This window comes from Doryrhamphus excisus, linkage group LG9, assembly GCF_037039965.1.
Source record: "Doryrhamphus excisus strain RoL-2023G ecotype Guam linkage group LG9, RoL_Dexc_Guam_v1.1, whole genome shotgun sequence".
NCBI lineage: Eukaryota > Metazoa > Chordata > Actinopteri > Syngnathiformes > Syngnathidae > Doryrhamphus > Doryrhamphus excisus.
This window is the reverse complement of record NC_136365.1, coordinates 14045689-14062588: the sequence shown is the minus strand read 5'-3', so window position 1 is coordinate 14062588 and position 16900 is coordinate 14045689. Positions and strand designations below refer to the sequence as shown.

At 42.3% G+C, this 16900-nt stretch overlaps 3 protein-coding genes across 3 annotated transcripts; 1 reads left to right on the top strand and 2 right to left on the bottom strand.

Moving 5' to 3' along the window:
- The first annotated feature begins 1219 nt into the window (after window positions 1–1219).
- On the top strand, window positions 1220–10353 carry LOC131122358 (polycomb group RING finger protein 2-like). The gene is made up of 9 exons (XM_058065377.2): window positions 1220–1376; window positions 1903–2030; window positions 3674–3770; window positions 3847–3902; window positions 3970–4099; window positions 6322–6361; window positions 6447–6545; window positions 8057–8137; window positions 9238–10353. The coding sequence occupies exons 2-9, from the start codon at window positions 1913–1915 to the stop codon at window positions 9619–9621; spliced, it is 1005 nt and encodes a 334-aa protein (XP_057921360.2). The 5' UTR covers window positions 1220–1376; window positions 1903–1912; the 3' UTR covers window positions 9622–10353.
- Window positions 10354–11881: 1528 nt separating this feature from the next.
- LOC131122400 (CDGSH iron-sulfur domain-containing protein 3, mitochondrial-like) lies at window positions 11882–13620 on the bottom strand. The gene is made up of 3 exons (XM_058065381.2): window positions 12945–13620; window positions 12393–12509; window positions 11882–12289 (listed from the first exon to the last, which is right to left on the bottom strand). Exons 1-3 carry the CDS (start codon window positions 13029–13031, stop codon window positions 12104–12106), a joined length of 390 nt encoding a protein of 129 aa, XP_057921364.2. The 5' UTR covers window positions 13032–13620; the 3' UTR covers window positions 11882–12103.
- A 145-nt stretch (window positions 13621–13765) lies between these two features.
- Window positions 13766–16063, bottom strand: LOC131122374 (CDGSH iron-sulfur domain-containing protein 3, mitochondrial-like). Its single transcript, XM_058065380.2, has 3 exons — window positions 15966–16063; window positions 14372–14488; window positions 13766–14176 (listed from the first exon to the last, which is right to left on the bottom strand). Exons 1-3 carry the CDS (start codon window positions 15972–15974, stop codon window positions 13982–13984), a joined length of 321 nt encoding a protein of 106 aa, XP_057921363.1. The 5' UTR covers window positions 15975–16063; the 3' UTR covers window positions 13766–13981.
- Between the last annotated feature and the right edge of the window lie 837 nt (window positions 16064–16900).

The following is a 16900-nucleotide window of genomic DNA, read 5'->3' as shown; positions in this document are numbered from 1 at the left end:
AATAATATGCTTTGTCATCACAAATCTAACATGCGGATATACTCATGGGAGGAGACATTTTTGTCCAATCAGGTAATTTTTTGTTCAGTTTTGGTCATAAGTTTGGTGTAAGGGTGTTTTTTTCCATGAAAAATACAAAAATTCACAATTTTTTCATCAGCAAACAATTCACAAACTTTAAAAATGACAAATTGTATAGATTCTTTTCTCCATAATGAAACCCTGAAATCAGAGTGCATAATTATACTGTTCCACCCGGAAGACGCCAAGGCATTCCCAGGCCAGCTGATCGACATACTCCCTCCAGTGTGCCCCAGGTCTGCCCCACGGCCTTCTCCCAGCTGGGCATGCTCGGAACGCCTCACCAAGGAGGGGTCTGGGAGGCATCATACAAAGAGTGATTCACAAGACCCTATGACTAAACACAAGAGAAGGGGCCGCAACTTGCCTGGATGTGGGATAGCAGGGCCTCACCTAGGAGCCAGGCCCCTGACATGCAGTATGTATTCTTAAACACGGGTCCCCGAGTGCTAAAATTTGTGTTTATTTCCAAAGCATTCCAGCATCAAAGGCTTTTTTTCAAAGCCTTAGATGAAACAACTTTCATGGCCAATTTGCTTAAAATCATATTGCATTACATTCTGTGAAATGAATACACAAATGGGCGTAAGCAAACTGAATGTGTAATCTTTTATGTAATATTACATGAAATATCTTCTAATCCTTCTGCTTTATTTCTGTCATTAAACAATTATGGAATTTGAGTTCATCCTCTGAAATGTCATGATTATATTAAATAGTATTTATGACAATGGGGCCCTAAACAAAGCTGGGGTCTCTTTGAGGGTTCTAGGTTTGAGGAACGATACGGGTGTACCCAAGGTAACAGACTTACATCAAATGTCGGTAGTAGTATCGGCAATACAGGCTCTGTATTTACTATTTACGTGTTTCTTTATCGATATCAACGTTTTCAGTTACATATGTTTGCAGGTAATAAAGGAACTAATGAAAGGGATATTGGTGTAATTGATATTGGTACATTGTCATATACATACTTACAAATTTGTTTATTTTTAAAGGCAATTAATTAAACGCAATGTCACCAAATAAAAAACGAAAAAGTATCGGCATCGGCAACACCGGCCTTGTATTTACTTGGTATCGGATTGATACCAAAAAGTGCAGTATCGCCCCCTCATCACCACCCCCCACCCGTGCCCGGTGAACGAGGCGACAAAATAATATCACGTGACAGAAAATGGGCAGTCCTCCGACGGTGCTGAAAAAAAAGCCATTTTCTGGCGCTGCTGCAAACTGCGTCCAAGTGTAAGAAGAAGGTACGAGCGAAAAGGGAAGCGTCGATGTCAAATCAGGTACGAACGAGGCTCGGCCAGCATTTATTTGCTCGCTGGTTCAATCCCAGTACACCGTGTCACATTTTCAGCCTTTCATGTTCGCCTCCTCACACAAGCCCTGTCAGTGGATTTAAGATGGCTGCTTTGTGTACCAGTGGGCTTTTCCCTCACACCGCTTTCTCTTGCTGGGAGGCTGTGGTGCGTTCACTTGTGCTCCGGGCTCCGGGATCGAGCGGCGGAGCTCCGCGCGAACGGATTCCCTCCTTTGTTGCTGCTCCCGGCCGATCCGCGGCGCTGATGCCCGAGAGGAGGCCACGCAGGAGCCATTCAAGTGGGCTGCTGTGCACCGAGCTGCACGGCTGGCCCCCACAAAGCCGTATTTATTTATCGCTACAATATGCATTGGTGCTGCTATTGTGTCCCAGGGACGAGCTGCACTCACGACTGCGTGTGGGAAAGGCTTTCACTGATTCCATGAGGGACGACGGACAGTCTCATGAAGCATATAAGCCGAATTCACGTTGCCATGTCATTCTTTTTGCAGATCTATCCTGATGGACAAAATGCAGCCCGATGGGATTAAAATCACAGATCTGAATCTGCATCTGACTTGTCCGCTGTGCGCTGGTTATTTGGTTGATGCTACCACCATAGTAGAATGCCTCCATTCCTGTAAGTACAATCCTCCTCTATTGCGTTGGACTTGCATGGTCGTAGACGATAACTACAATGTCCCTCACTGGGCATTTTCCACTTTTCCATGTGGTGCTGTTCAGCCGATTGATCTCAAACTACCAATCGCATTGATGAATGAGTGCTTAAATGTGAATGGTCAATGATTAGCGTGGTAAAGTGGGACGCCGTTCATGTCCACAACCCGTCTATATCACCCAATGGTCACCCGTTTTGTTTTGATTATTTTAAAAAAGTGCCCGCGTACGCCGACAGACGTACATGGTTGACCACTTCTGTTGACATAACATTTGAAGAATAATCCGTCCGTTTCTGGGTTGTCAACAAACCGTCAATTTCGGCCCACTGTGTGACTATGTGACATCAACATATGTGGTGCACTGGTTTTGTTGACATATTATTTGAAAAATAATCGGTCTGTTTATGTCGACAACCCGTCTGTTGACCGACTTGAGTCCTGGTCCACCTTGTTTTTTATTACTATAAAAGTGTCCGCTTTGGTCGATGTCAACATGCATGGTTAAATGATTTTGTTGACAAAACGTTGGAAAAATAATTGGTCCGTTTGTTGACTGACCCATCAAGCCCTGGTTCGCCTTGATGTTTTGATTACTAAAAAAGTGCCTGCTTAGGTCGACATACATGGCAACCACTTTTATCGATGTGATATTTGAAAAATAATCAGTCTGTTTATGTCGACCGACTTAAGTCCTGGTCCACCTTGTTGTTTTTATTACATAAAAGTGTCCACTTAAGTCGATGTGGAAATACATGGTTGACATCAGTCGTTTATGTCGACAATATGTCTATGCTGACTGACCCAAGTCCCAGTCCACTGTGTTATTTTCCAAAAAAAGTGTCCGCTTCGGTCTTGATTCCGTTTATGTTGACAGTCAAATGTATTACTCACGCCACATTCAAACGTGCTTAAACATAAATAGTGTATTATAGTAGAGTACATTCCGTGGCACCTGTTTATGTTGACAACAAACTTTTTAATATTAAAAAGTGCTTGTCAACCACTTTTGTTGAGCTAACATTAGAAAAATTATTAGTCCGTTTATGTTGACCAAGCTCATGTTTTTTGTTGACACTAGAAAGTGCCTGCTGAAGACGACGAGAAATTGTCAATTCATGCAGACGAGCTCATTGTTTTTACTTCGTAATAGAAAGTGCCCACTCTAGTCGATGTCAACATCCATGGTCGACCGCTTTTGTCGACATAGAATTGAGTTAGTTCCTATGAGAAATTGTTCTAAATTGGTTTATGTTCAAATCAAACATCATACGAGGCTTATGTCAGTTGGTCCTGCTTATGTCGACCAGCTCAAAGTGCCCGTTGAAGTTGCCATGTATGGTCGACCGCTTTTGTTGACATAACTTTTGAAACTGGGTCAGTTTATGTCAAGAGTTAAATGTCATATCACTTAGTCTTACAGCTGATCCTGTTCATGTTGACAGCAGCTCATCAAGTCGCGGACCAATTACTGAAAAGTCGATGTCGGCACACATGGTCCACGATGCCATTATGTCACCTGCAATGGCTAGGTTGACTTATGTTGTCTTTAGCAGGTTCCACTGTATACTGATAATTCCCGTCTGTGTTGTGCTGCTCTGTATAGTTTGTAAAACATGCATCGTCGCCTTCTTGGAGACAAACAAGTTCTGCCCTCGATGTGACGTTCAGGTTCACAAGACGTGTCCACAGCTCAGCATCAGGTCAGCCATCCCAGATCATTTCTTCATCACGTTTATAACCCAATAACATCATCATCCTCTTTCTTTTGCTGTTTAGAGCGGACAAAACTCTCCAAGACATAGTTTATAAGCTTGTTCCGGGGTTATTCAAAGGTGAGACAAAACCTCTTCCTTGTGAACCTGATTTTCTATAATAGATCCTTGTCTGTGTCGCTCACAGACGAGATGAAGCGGAGACGAGATTTCTACTCGGAGAGTCGTGTGCTGGAGCCAGGTGAAGTGGTGGAGACGTTCAACATCGCAGAGGACGAAATCATCAGTCTGTCCATACAGTTCTACGAGAGGAACAAGTGAGTGTCTCTTTTTGGGTTATCACCATCACACTGTGACAGAAATGCTGGGAGTGTAATGCAAAAAACAGGAATAAAGTTGAAATATCAGGAGGAAAAAAGCTGTAATATTATGATGAAAATGATTTAAATAATTATTCAAATACATTTCCAGGGCTTAAAGTATTCCAGCACCGTGCCGGATCTCCGGCGTTTCAATATGACCAACAGAAAAAAAAAAGAATGTGCCGGACCGTACCCAGACAAACTAGTGGTGTATCGGTCATGAACGAACGGGTCAAAATAACTTTTTTTTTTGTGAATGGAATAAACGAGGTCACCGCCCCTAAAATACCCATTCAGTCCATTCAGTTGCAAATGCTTTTTTTTGATTGGCTGGAGAGTCAGTTCACCATTCCTTTTGTAGGGTGGGACTATCTGCGTGCTTGCCTGTCTTATCCTATCGTCACACCTTGCTCTGTGGGTGGGGTTAGCTGACTGAAAGACCGAGACCGAGAGATTGACCGAGTCAATCTCAGGCAATAGTGGTGTGTCGGTCAATTTGATTCGTCAGGCGTTCATTCATGACCGACACAGCAGTATTTTTATTATTGTTTGTAATGCACCTCAAGATAGTAAAAACCTTATAATTGTTGTTATTTCTACTAGAATTTTATATTTCAATGAGTGCAGTGTGATCGCAGTGTCGGACCGAGTGTGAGGGGTGGGGGAGTCACGCGGTCATGGGGTGGGGTCGTAACGCCGGACCAGGGAGCTGAGACGCTCGGATCCGGAGGCCTGTCATAATACGTCAGATTTCAGGGTACGTCATCACGTGTTGCGCTATTGAGTCGGAACAAATGTGGACATGAGTGAACGGACTGACTCGACACGGCTGACCAGGTCTATGTACAGGGGGAGATCACAGGCTAATGACCAATTGACCTAAATGAACGGCTCTTTTTACGGAATGAACCGGAATGATCCAGTTCACTGAAATGAACGGTTTTGCCCGCCACTAAGACAAACACAAACTCATTGTCGCCATGCGGTAGGGCTCTGAATGCAGCTATTGCCAAGCCTCGCCCCCAAACCGCTACTGTCCAATCGTACTATTATGCTGCGTTCAAGACAAGTCGGGAAAAGGTGTACAGTGCATCCGGAAAGTATTCACAGCGCTTCACTTTTTCTACATTTTGTCATGTTACAGCCTCATTCCAAATTGTATTAATTTAATCTCTTACCTCAAAATTCTACACAAAATACTCCATTATGACAATGTGAAAAAAGGTTTTTTTGACATGTTTGGAATTTATTAAAAATAGAAAACAAAAAAATCACATTTACATAAGTATTTACAGCCTTTGCCATGAAGCTCAAAATTGAGCTCAGGTGCATCTTTTTTCCACTGATCATCCTTGAGATCTTTCTACAGCTTAATTGGAGTCCACCTGCAGTAAATTCAGTTGATTGGACATGATTTGGAAATATAATAACTGTCTATATAAGGTCCCACAGTTGACTGTGCATGTCAGAGCACAAACACCAAGCATGAAGTCAAAAGAACTGTCTGTAGACCTGCGAGACAGGATTGTCTTGAGGCACAAATCTGGGGAAGGATACAGAAAAATTTCTGCTGCTTTGAAGGTCCCAATGAGCACAGTGGCCTCCATTATTCGTAAATGGAAGACGTTTGGAACCACCAGGACTCTTCCTAGAGCTGGCCGGCCTTCTAAACTGAGCGATCGGGGAAGAAGGGCCTTAGTCAGGGAGGTGACCAAGGCCCCGATGGTCACTCTGTCAGAGCTCCAGCGTTCCTCTGTGGAGAGAGGAGAGCCTTCCAGAAGGACAACCATCTCTGCAGCAATCCACCAATCAGGCCTGTATGGTAGAGTGGCCAGACGAAAGCCACTCCTTAGTAAAAGGAACATGGCAGCCCGTCTGGAATTTGCCAAAAAGCACCTGAATGACTCTCAGACCATGAGAAACTAAATTCTCTGGTCTGATGGCTTTTGTCAGCTTCCAGCTGTTTTTCTAAAGGCATTCCTCTGAATACGGGCCGTGACTATATAAACACAAACACATTAGTTTTTGGTAATCAGCAATGGAAGATAGATGCGTTTCAGCAAAATATATGTTGTGGACCAGACGGAAAACCGTCTAGGGCCTAACTATATTCCACTCATAGAAACATCTTCAGATTAATCGACTAAGAAAATAATCCTTTGTGTATTTTCCTGCAGAACGAATGAGAGGGAGCGTGCAGAGGTTGAGGGGGACAAGGTAAAAAGCAGATAAGATTTGGTGGGATTTGGAATGCAGTTTTCATGGCTCTGGTCGTCACCCTGTATTTCTGCTTTGTTGTCAGTCCAACGGTAAACGCTTCCTGCAGTGCCCGGCAGCCATGTCAGTCATGCACTTAGCCAAGTTCCTCAGAAGTAAGATGGACATACCCAGCAACTATAGGGTAAATTACACACACACACCTCTTACAACAAGACGATCAGGAGAAAGTAGATTACTTGTGAGCAAGATCAGTGTTTTGTTGTACAAGTACGTATTTTGTTTAAGTGAAAAGGCTTGTTATAATCATTATCCTCATCATTTCAGCCCACAATGTGCTGTAGGCCAATAACAAACAAGCCATGGGCTACCTTGAGCCCCTCAGCCACACTTTGGAAACCCTTGCTCTTCCAGGTCTTTCTGAGGCTGAGCATGTGGCTAATGTAACAATATGTAATATAATAATAATATATGGCATAGCAATGTGAATACACTGTATCAAAAACATTCATTCATTCATTCATTTTCTACCGCTTATCCTCACGAGGGTCACAGGGGTGCTGGAGCCTATTCCAGCTGTCTTTGGGTGAGAGGCGGGGTACACCCTGGACTGGTAGCCAGCCAATCACAGGGCACATATAGACAAACAACCATTCACACTCACATTCATACCTATGGACAATTTGGAGTCTCCCAATGGGGGAGGAAATCGGAGTCCCTGGAGAAAACCCATGCATGCACTGGGAGAACATGCAAACTCCACACAGAGATGGGCGAGGGTGGAATTGAACTCGGGTCTCCTAGCTGTGAGGCCTGCGTGCTAACCATGATCACGCCGTGCAGCCCCAAATCAAAAACAATAAACTTGAATTTTGCATGAGTATTTAGCATTGCAATTGGAATGTCAAGAGCTTTTAATTAAAATAATTTTATAATAATATAATATAGCGGCACGGCGGTCTAGTGGTTAGCGTGCAGACCTCACAGCTAGGAGACCAGGGTTCAATTCCACCCTCGGCCATCTCTGTGTGGAGTTTGCATGTTCTCCCCGTGCATGCGTGGGTTTTCTCCGGGTACTCCGGTTTCCTCCCCCATTCCAAAAACATGCTAGGTTAATTGGCCACTCCAAATTGTCCATAGGTATGAATGTGAGTGTGAATGGTTGTTTGTCTATATGTGCCCTGTGATTGGCTGGCGACCAGTCCAGGGTGTACCCCGCTTCTCGCTCAAAGACAGCTGGGATAGGCTCCAGCACCCCCCGCGACCCTCGTGAGGATAAGCGGTAGAAAATGAATGAATAATATAATATAATAATAATAAATGAGTGGGAGGGGCGTCCAAGAAGTGATGTGTGCCTGATGTGAGATCATTCCAAACGTGCAATAAAAGCCTGCTGTTGTTGTTCCAGTGATCAAGTCTGGTGCTTGTGGTGCTTTTGTGATTGACGAGCGGACAATACAATATATCATCACAACATCTTTGCATATGCATCCCAAAATGCCGTATATATATAGTTAAATTCTGCATTTTTATGGATAATCTATCTCCCTTTCCAGTGGGGTTTACTACTGTTTCTTCATACTACTTGAAATTATATGGCTTGTATGTCCTACTAAATGTAGTCATCTATGTAGTGTGACATGATGCAGTATTGTTCTTGAAATACATTGTTATTTGTGTGTGTGTGCGTAACAGGTAGAAGTGCTGTATGGAGATGAGCCTCTCAAAGACTACTACACACTAATGGATATTGCCTACTTCTATGAGTGGAGACGGGTGAGTGTTCATCCTGCTTGTCTTACTGGCTATATTCACCATCATCATTTACAAAAGTTTAACAGGTAAAACAAGACAGAGACTCACTAGCGTTGTTGACGGAATCACACAACTAAACTTTATATAGTCAGTATTGGCGTATAAAGCTGTACAGTTGTCCCTAATTGTTAATTGTTGTGAGACCCAACCACGATAAATTAATGGATGGAATATTTCTATAGTTAAAAACATAACATCAGAGCCCTCTAGACATAAAATAACAGCCCTATAGTCACCATTACACCTATTATTGTTTCCACTAGATTGCGCAATTCCAATTACATATTTGTTTTGCTTTTCCAGATTTTATTAAATGGCCAATTATGCAAATCAGTTACATCATTACGGCATCCCCTGCCACAAATAGATGGCAATTCTGTGACAATGCTGAAGTTAGCAATACAATGTCGATGTAAAGGAAATTACTTTTTCTTTTTTTTTTTGCAAATGTGGGCACCTTTTAGTCACAAGAAGGGTACCTTGGCCAGCCATGGCCACATACTGAAAAATGTAATGCTAACAAGTTGTAGATACATCTCAAGAAAACCTTTTGTGGTCTACAGTACGGGACCACACGCTTATTATTAGTATGAAACACAGCCTTTGCTATAAAATACCCGTTTTCTTTAATATTTCAACTACAACTTTAATATATTACAGCTGCTGAACTGACAATGTTTCCTCATTATAATTAAATTGGGACTTTTTTTTTCAATATTTTGACATTCTTCTTACAGGTTTATTCAATTTCTGCTGCTGTTTTTTGTCTTTCTTCCTGTACATTTTCTTCTTGCATAATTATGACTTTATTATAATATTTTGACTATATTCCTATAACGTTTTCAGCAACCATATTTTCCAAAAAATTACCTTTTCTGTTGTGTTTTATTCTTTAAAAAATAGCATCTTTTTTCTTGAAAATATTTTTTTCAGCTGGGATAGGTTCCAGCATACCCGTGACCCTAGTGAGGATACGTGGTTGGAAAAGGCACCCAGGCCACGCTTTGTCCACCCCTGTACTGTGTAGAATGTAATACATGATGGTGGTTCTGTGTGTGCAGACCGGCCCCATCCCGCTACAGTACTTGGTGAAGCCCACAAGGAAGCGCAGGAGGCCAGCCCAGTCTGCGGCCCAGGGCCACTCCGACGGCGTCAACACCAGCCCGACCTCAGAGAGCGACTCTCAGAGTGACAAAGTCCACAGTCCCTCATCGGCGCAGCCGACACGAGCCTCCTCGCAGTCCAGCCCCGCGCCTCACAACCTCTCTCCTGCCATCCAGAACTCCAACGGTACCACTGTGCCCAGCAACACTCAGCGACACGCCCTCTCCTCCAAACAGGGCGTGTCCTCCGCCCGGAAGCTGACAGTCAATGGCACAAGCTCGGCGGCTAGCAAGGAGGACGCCAAGGGTGGAGACAAAAGCGGTTTGCCTCCTCCGACCTAATGTCTGCATGACAGGAGGGAGGACAGTGTTTGGATTTGTGCAGAGCAAAAACACTGGAGCCTTCTGCCTTTGGGACTTAAGAGGCAGTTTTCACCGTGACAGACTGAAGTGCAGCCAAATAGAAACTGTGTGTGTGTGTGTGTGTGTGTGTGTGTGTGTGCGTGCGTGTGCGTGCGCGCCTCATGTGTGTTAGACTAGAACAGTGCACACATACAGACTGTACAGTATGTATCAAATGTGACCATGTGTGCATACATATGTATAAACTTATCTTTTATACAAGACATTGTAATCATTTTGTATTGTATATGCAGTGGTTCGTTCCATTTCTACTTTTCATTTGGCTTCAGTAAAATGGGACAAAATGCTGTGAAGCATTGCAGTGCGAGTCAATGCACGATTTAAATATGAAGAACGAAGGATCTACTGCTGTACGTGTCCAGGAAAAGCAATCATCAGGCACCACTCTCATGACTGAACTGTTGATGCACTTTCCACAGTCCCAACCAACAAGTATTTGTCACTTTTCTAAGCACTACCACGCCCGCTCGCTGGATGCCTTCTCTCACGTCCGTCACGAGAACTCCAAAGGGATTTTCAATACTTGGCCATGTTCTTTTATCAAATTCAACATTCCTTTTGTTTGGTCTGTTCCAACAAAAACAAAATGCTTTGATCAGCCATATGTGCATGTTTTAGGTCAATAAAACGTTTACTTAATAGGTATTCTGATCCAAGTGTCCAATTCATCATTTCCTGAGGAACACCGGGACGTTGGGAATCGAACTGGAAAAACTCAACCACCAAGCTCGTAAACTCTCACGTAGTACTGACAACACTTAAAAGCGTGGGACTAACACGCATTTATATACGTACGTAAGACAGCCCCAAACAAATTCATTTGCCACTACCTCATACATAACACACCTGGCTTGCCAGAGAATAAGATGATGTCGCAGGAGGGATCGGTGTTGCCAACTTAGCCCCATTGTCACTATGTTTAGCCAGTAATCGGACCTCTGGAGGCTCCTTGACAAATCTCGTGACATGAAAGCATCTATCACTGTGCTAAACACTCTCCCCCTTGTTTAAGGCTCTGTTCCACCTGAACAACAAATGTGGGCATTTCTTACATTTTAATTTGTATTTGTTTTTCTTGGTACAGATGTATGTAGTTGTCCAAACTTTGGACACGTTTGGACACTATTTCCGACTATTTTCCAGCTTCAGGGAGTTATTGGTAGTTTTATTTGTGTTTTTTTCCGAGGTTACTAGGGGGGAATCTTGCTGCGTTTTGGACTCTCTGCCTAATTGCTGCTGGTTGACGCCTTCATTTTGCACATTGGTAGAATAACCCAACATTAGAGCTGTCATGAGACACTCAGCTCACGAGGCAAGAAAAGATTTTACCAGTGGTTCCCAAACTGTACAGTCATGAACCTCTTTAGACATTTCACCTGAAGCCACGTACCCCCTACTACTGCACACTTCAAAAACATAAACCTTGTTATGTTCATTCATTTGAAATATTGACAATAATTTGTTGGTTCATTCATTTTGTAATGTAATTCCGGGTGAAAAATGTGTATTTAGCATAGCAAAATTAAAGTTTGCCATGAGAACTGCTAAATAGATAAATGATCATCCTATATATCTTTTATTCCACTCTGATGTAGGCATCCTTCCCTCTCAATCCATTCCATTTGAATAGAGCTTCTCTATTTTGTCCATTCAGGATTCAGGATTCAGAAGGCTTATGTCAGCATATTCAAGTCATAGCAAATCAAAGAGAAAAGGTGATCATGATAAAGCAGTATCTGTCCAAAGGTTTAACATTGATGTCTGTTAGAACTTTCTGTCTTATTGTTGTATGACCAACCAGTGCTGGCTTTAAATATCACCTACTTTGGACTGCATGTGCATGTGTGGCTGTGTTTGCTGTGATTTTCAAGTGCACCTGAATGCAGCGGCAACTTGCATGCCAGCTAGTTTTGATCCTGCCTGTTGAGTATGAAGTGTCCATTATATGTATAACTGGAATATTTCCATGATCTCCCCGCTCTAAAAGAACCACTACCCACTTAAAAAAAAAATCTAAAATACCAAAATACATACAACCATCAATAAAGCCTAATTTTCAAATCTCCACTCACGTAATATTACGTGCCCTACCCCACTTTGGGAACCACTGCTATACAGTATTGCCATCCGCCCACCCACCCAACCACCATCGTTTGCATTACGTCCAAGTCACATTTGGAATCGGTGGTAGAAAAAGAACGCTCACATCATTTGAGCCTCTTGACTTTTGTTAACAATTTAATGAATGGCTCAGGTGAAAGTTGTGAGCTGTTATTCAGGGTGCATACTGCAGAGGGCAGTACAGACACACAAAGTACACAAATGTTGACGTTTCGCCTTATCAACCACAGGTCATATTAATGCTTCTCCAGCTTGTGTTCGGTCACAGTTACTCTGCAGTTTAACTGTTAGTGTGTGTATGGAGAGGAGCTGATTGTATGAAGTCCTGCTTGTGTGTGCCGTCGCAATATGGCGGGTTGCTAGTGTACTTGCAGCCACACAACCAAACCGTGGCATCTTTCTCCGGGAGGAAGCGCAGTGGGGACAGGCCTTGGGCTTTGGACTTGTGCGATCCGTCGCAAAAAGGCTAGACAAAAGACAAAAAAAACAGAGAAAATGCTGCAAATTGCTGATTAGGTACATAATCAAATGGGATCAGTGTCTTTTTCACACCACTCCATGTGACTTACCTGTTTCTTGCTGTGTCCACAGGTGCACCAGGAATAACGCTTTCCACCAACAAGATCCACTTTGAAAGGCTTCTTAGACGGGATGACGGGTTGAGGGGGAATTGTGGAAAAATGGGCCTGATGACAGGAGCACATATCATTTTTAAAGCAATATACGTACTGAAATTCCTTATTTTGAGAGTACAAATCACATCACAATCAATCACATCGGTTTTTGACACGGAACTAATGAAGTTGACACCAAATAAAAACACCAAAACACACTTTGAGAGAATATCGTAACATTCCTTTGACCCCCTTCAGGAGAGTTTACAATGACATTAGAGACATAAACGAGAATTACAACTGAACACAATGAAGCTGTAACGCTTTATCAACCCGATACTGACACTGCTCTTAGTATCGGTGCCACCGATATTTGTATCGCTCTTCTCCCCCTTACTTTCTGCCACCATTAGTTAGTCAATGTAAATAACAAGTTTACAAACGTCAGCGTATTAGCGACAAAGCATAAATACTACAATGTTTGTAGTATTTGTTGTTTGTTGTTACCTTGGAAGCTACCATAGTTGCCATCCATGAACGTCTCAAAGTGAAAGAAATCCATTTATGGTCCACTTTCGCCGTCAGGGTGTTCATTTTTTTAAATTCACAGTTAACCACTGCTGGCAATATCTGACCCTTCAATCTACGCAACACAACACTAGTTATAATGTTAATAGGTAACCAAGGACAGGGTCTATGTCGGATACAGCGACATTAAGAGGAAAACGTAAGACTTATCCCATACGAGCGGAACTACGACTTTACATATACATACACTGATGTATTCTGGACAAGGTGATTGGACCTTGTGAGGATCGCTTCCTAAGGAGCACGTGTTTCCAAACCAAACCAATCACAAGGCGGATAAAGTTGAAGCGGCAGGTCGAGAAACCAATAGGCGCGGCAAAGGAACGCCCATTGGTGTGATTGGTTCACGGTTACCGGAAGCGCGGGTCTGGGAAGCAGTCAAGTTTCCCCCTTTTATTGCGCCATACAAATATCGAGTGCGATCAAAACAAGACACCTGTCAGTCGACACATCGTCAACAAGTTACAGGATGAGTATCATACACTACACCATTCTTCAAAATAACTACTCAAAACAAATCAATGTGAACGATACAAAAAGATAAACGATGTATTAATCTAAATGTCGCGCTGTACGACAAGCCTTACTGTCCATATTTTTAGCTTCAATGGTGCTAAATATGAAGAGCTGCCAAACTGATTTTCATTGTTCCTTATAACAGTGACAAAGTTGTATTCATTACACACAAATTACGCACAGGCCTAGTGTTGAATTCAATGAAAAAACAAACAAACAAAGTGTCGGCAACAATTCCACATATAATATATATTAAATAATAAACAACAAATTGTTTTAAAATTCATACCAAAAAAATGATACAAAAATTGTACCAGTGCCCAATGCCTGTGTGGATATCATCCAAGGTTTAGTTTTCAAACAGCAAACCTTCTGGTTGGGACAATCTTATCCTCACAGCAATGGCTGCAGTGGTATGGTACAGGACAGTGCCTGGCAAATCATATTCTTTTAAACACGCCTTTTACTGCCTCAGCCACATCACTGAAGATGACTTTAATGTGTGTGCCGTCGCAATAAGGAGCATCTTTAGTCTGCTTGCAGCCACACAGCATGACCGTCTTGTCTTTGTTGGGAGTGAAGCGGAGAGGAGAGATGCCTGGTGCTTTAGTCTTGTGAGCGCCGTCGCAGTAAGGCTACGGAAAAGAGGAAACCATGGAAATTGCATTTTGAATCATTTGCATCCATCCATTTTGTAACATTTATTAATAATAATATACATACATGCAAAATGACACCCCTATCTACACACCGCAAGGCATGCTGGGTAACCTACTGTATATGTAGCTAGTAATAAAAGCCCTTGAAATAGTCTGTGCATTCAGAGAAACCTGTTTCTTGCTGTGTCCACATGCACACCAGGAATAGCGTTTCCCGGCACACATTTTGACCCTGTATGGCAGTCGGGCTGCACGGACGGGCTGCGTGGACTGCAGACATCGTTGCACCTGCAATGGATGACAGCTATGCTTAGCAACAGCAGTATTGTTTGTATTTTTCATTTTCACTACTTTAGTTCATCACTCTAACATACTGGTCACTGGAGATTTAACATGGCACCTCATGGCAGTGAACTCTCTTAGGATGTGGGGGCCACCATTAAATTCACACAAGTACGCACAATCTAACACTGGAAAACTGCTGCTCAAGCTCTGCAACCATTCTGTCCAGTGGACAGTAATCAATTATATAATAATCATTATTTCTTTTTTCATTTGCCTATTATTATTACTATCATCATTATTCTTCTTCTGATTATTACTACTAGTAGTAGTAGGCTAGTATTAGCCTGCTTATTGGCTTGCTTATTAGCCTGCTTGTGCCCTATTATATGAAATTTGTCAGAGATGTCTTTTGTAAAAAAATAATTTAAAAATATCAGATTATTTAGGGGGCCTTAAGAACATATTAGCCCCCCTAAAATAGGCCTGATGATGCCACTGCATGCCTATTAGCAAACACAAACAGAATAATTCCCGAAGTGCCTGAAATTGTGCATTGGCACTTTACAACCAGGCGAGGGTGCCGTTTTGCCAGTGTTTTTTTCCGAGTGCTTGTTGGTTCATTTGAAGATATATCTGCATCATAAGCTGTACTATGCACGGCATGTGGTAATGTTTACTATTGCATGTATGTATGACAGTTTCACTCAAAATACAATAAGCTTCAGTTACAATTATGTCAATTATTCCATCTGGTAAAGCAAGAACGATGGAAAAAGGATTAACAATTGCATTCCGAGGGCACCACAAAGTGGTTAATATGGACAATATACAAGTACCTCGGTATTCTTGAGAGAACTAACCATTAGGCAAACACTATGGCCCCCAAATGTCTCGTAAAAAGCGCAGTTTCAGTTTTCTTTTAGGTCCGTTATATGGGCATACCCGGGCACAAGCTGCTCGCTATACAAACTGAGTGGGACCAATCACAGTGTAGTGGGCGTGCCCACAGGCGGGCCTTGGACGGAATAAATTAAAACAGACCTTTTCTGAAATCCAAGGAAATACAGCTGGAATCGTTGCCGATTCGGAAAGATCTAGAATGCTTTCTGCATGGGTTATCATATGTAGCTGTGTGTAGCTAGGATTCCACAAAATAATACAAAGGGAAAATGAGCCTCATGGGTCCCCTTTATTGTCACACGACGCTACTCGATTCAATCTGCACCAACACTGGTGAGTATATGGGAGTGGCTCATTTTATGACTAGGCGCCGTTTGAACTACACAAGCAAAACCTTTGTTTAAAACATACACTTTTACACACAATGATTAAAATTCAGCTCGCATACTTCTGAAAAGAACACTTTATTTTAGAAAAGTTTTAAAGCACATCTCACCATCCATGAAGTAGCTGGTAAAAGGGGTGGAGATCGTCTCAAAGTGTGCATGAATGACCTTCCCGAAGACGCCATGAAACTCACTGTGGTCATGTCGTCTTTGAAGTATGGTGTGGTCAACTTGAAAATGTATTCAGCGGCGACTATTTCAACACGGACCCTGAAAAGTCATCTACAACTACCTCACTTCCGTACGTGTACAGCAAAACGCAGTGCGCTGCCCGTACCCGGATGTTGTGTTAGAAAAGTACAGAGGGCGGTGAAGTACCCGGATGTTGCACTTCACGCGCCCGAAATGGTGAGCGTGAGCAGCTGTGGACGGAGGGGAGAACGGAAGACAACATATTGAAAGTCATTCGTTATTCCCGGTAAGTCCTCGCCGGCTCGCACCCTCAGCAATAGCTGAGCATACATACTTAAGTGTGCCGAAGCATTCAATGTGAAATTCAGCCTATTCCTACAGTATTCTATAAAACACAGACGAATAAACACCGCCATGTTTGTTAGCTTACATTGTTCAAGTTCTGTACTGTACATTTAAAAGCTAGCAAATGCAAAGCACACAACCGGAAACGGGCACACATGTGCTTCCGTTCTCCCGTTCTCGTGTAACCCTACTGAATGCATTTACCGGCATTTTGTTTAATATTAATGTTAAAATAAAAGGCAAGAGACAATGTCAAACAAATCAGTAAAATACATTTATTGACAAAAAACTGTATTCATCCATCCATTTAACTTTACACACAAAAATATCAAAATACTTTACAGGGATTTAATCTGAATATTGTCAAATTCATTTTCGATCAATTCTCTCAAGCAAATACACTGTACAATGACAACCTTCTTCAAATTAAGTGCTCATTTAATTCAAAATGTTTACTTTTTTCTTTCTCCAGGGAATAATGCATTTAAAATCATGCATAGCGATAACTTTGTATTCATCAATACATTTGAGAAACCTCACTGCATCATATGCAATTCTGATTCCAATAAGTAACTTGTTCTCCATCATACCT

What these genes read in the sequence shown, in the direction of transcription:
- LOC131122374 (XM_058065380.2), bottom strand. An exon ending in GTGGACACAGCAAGAAACAG is followed by an intron (nt 14,177 to 14,371) that starts GTTTCTCTGAAT and finishes TCTTTTCCGTAG; the next exon opens with CCTTACTGCGACGGCGCTCA.
- LOC131122358 (XM_058065377.2), top strand. Translation starts at nt 1,913, where the DNA reads ATGGACAAAATGCAGCCCGATGGGATTAAAATCACAGATCTGAATCTG. An exon ending in AGTAGAATGCCTCCATTCCT is followed by an intron (nt 2,031 to 3,673) that starts GTAAGTACAATC and finishes TGCTCTGTATAG; the next exon opens with TTTGTAAAACATGCATCGTC. An exon ending in TGTTCCGGGGTTATTCAAAG is followed by an intron (nt 3,903 to 3,969) that starts GTGAGACAAAAC and finishes TGTCGCTCACAG; the next exon opens with ACGAGATGAAGCGGAGACGA.
- LOC131122400 (XM_058065381.2), bottom strand. Translation starts at nt 13,031, where the DNA reads ATGAACACCCTGACGGCGAAAGTGGACCATAAATGGATTTCTTTCACT. An exon ending in CAACTATGGTAGCTTCCAAG is followed by an intron (nt 12,510 to 12,944) that starts GTAACAACAAAC and finishes TCCTGTCATCAG; the next exon opens with GCCCATTTTTCCACAATTCC. An exon ending in GTGGACACAGCAAGAAACAG is followed by an intron (nt 12,290 to 12,392) that starts GTAAGTCACATG and finishes TCTTTTGTCTAG; the next exon opens with CCTTTTTGCGACGGATCGCA.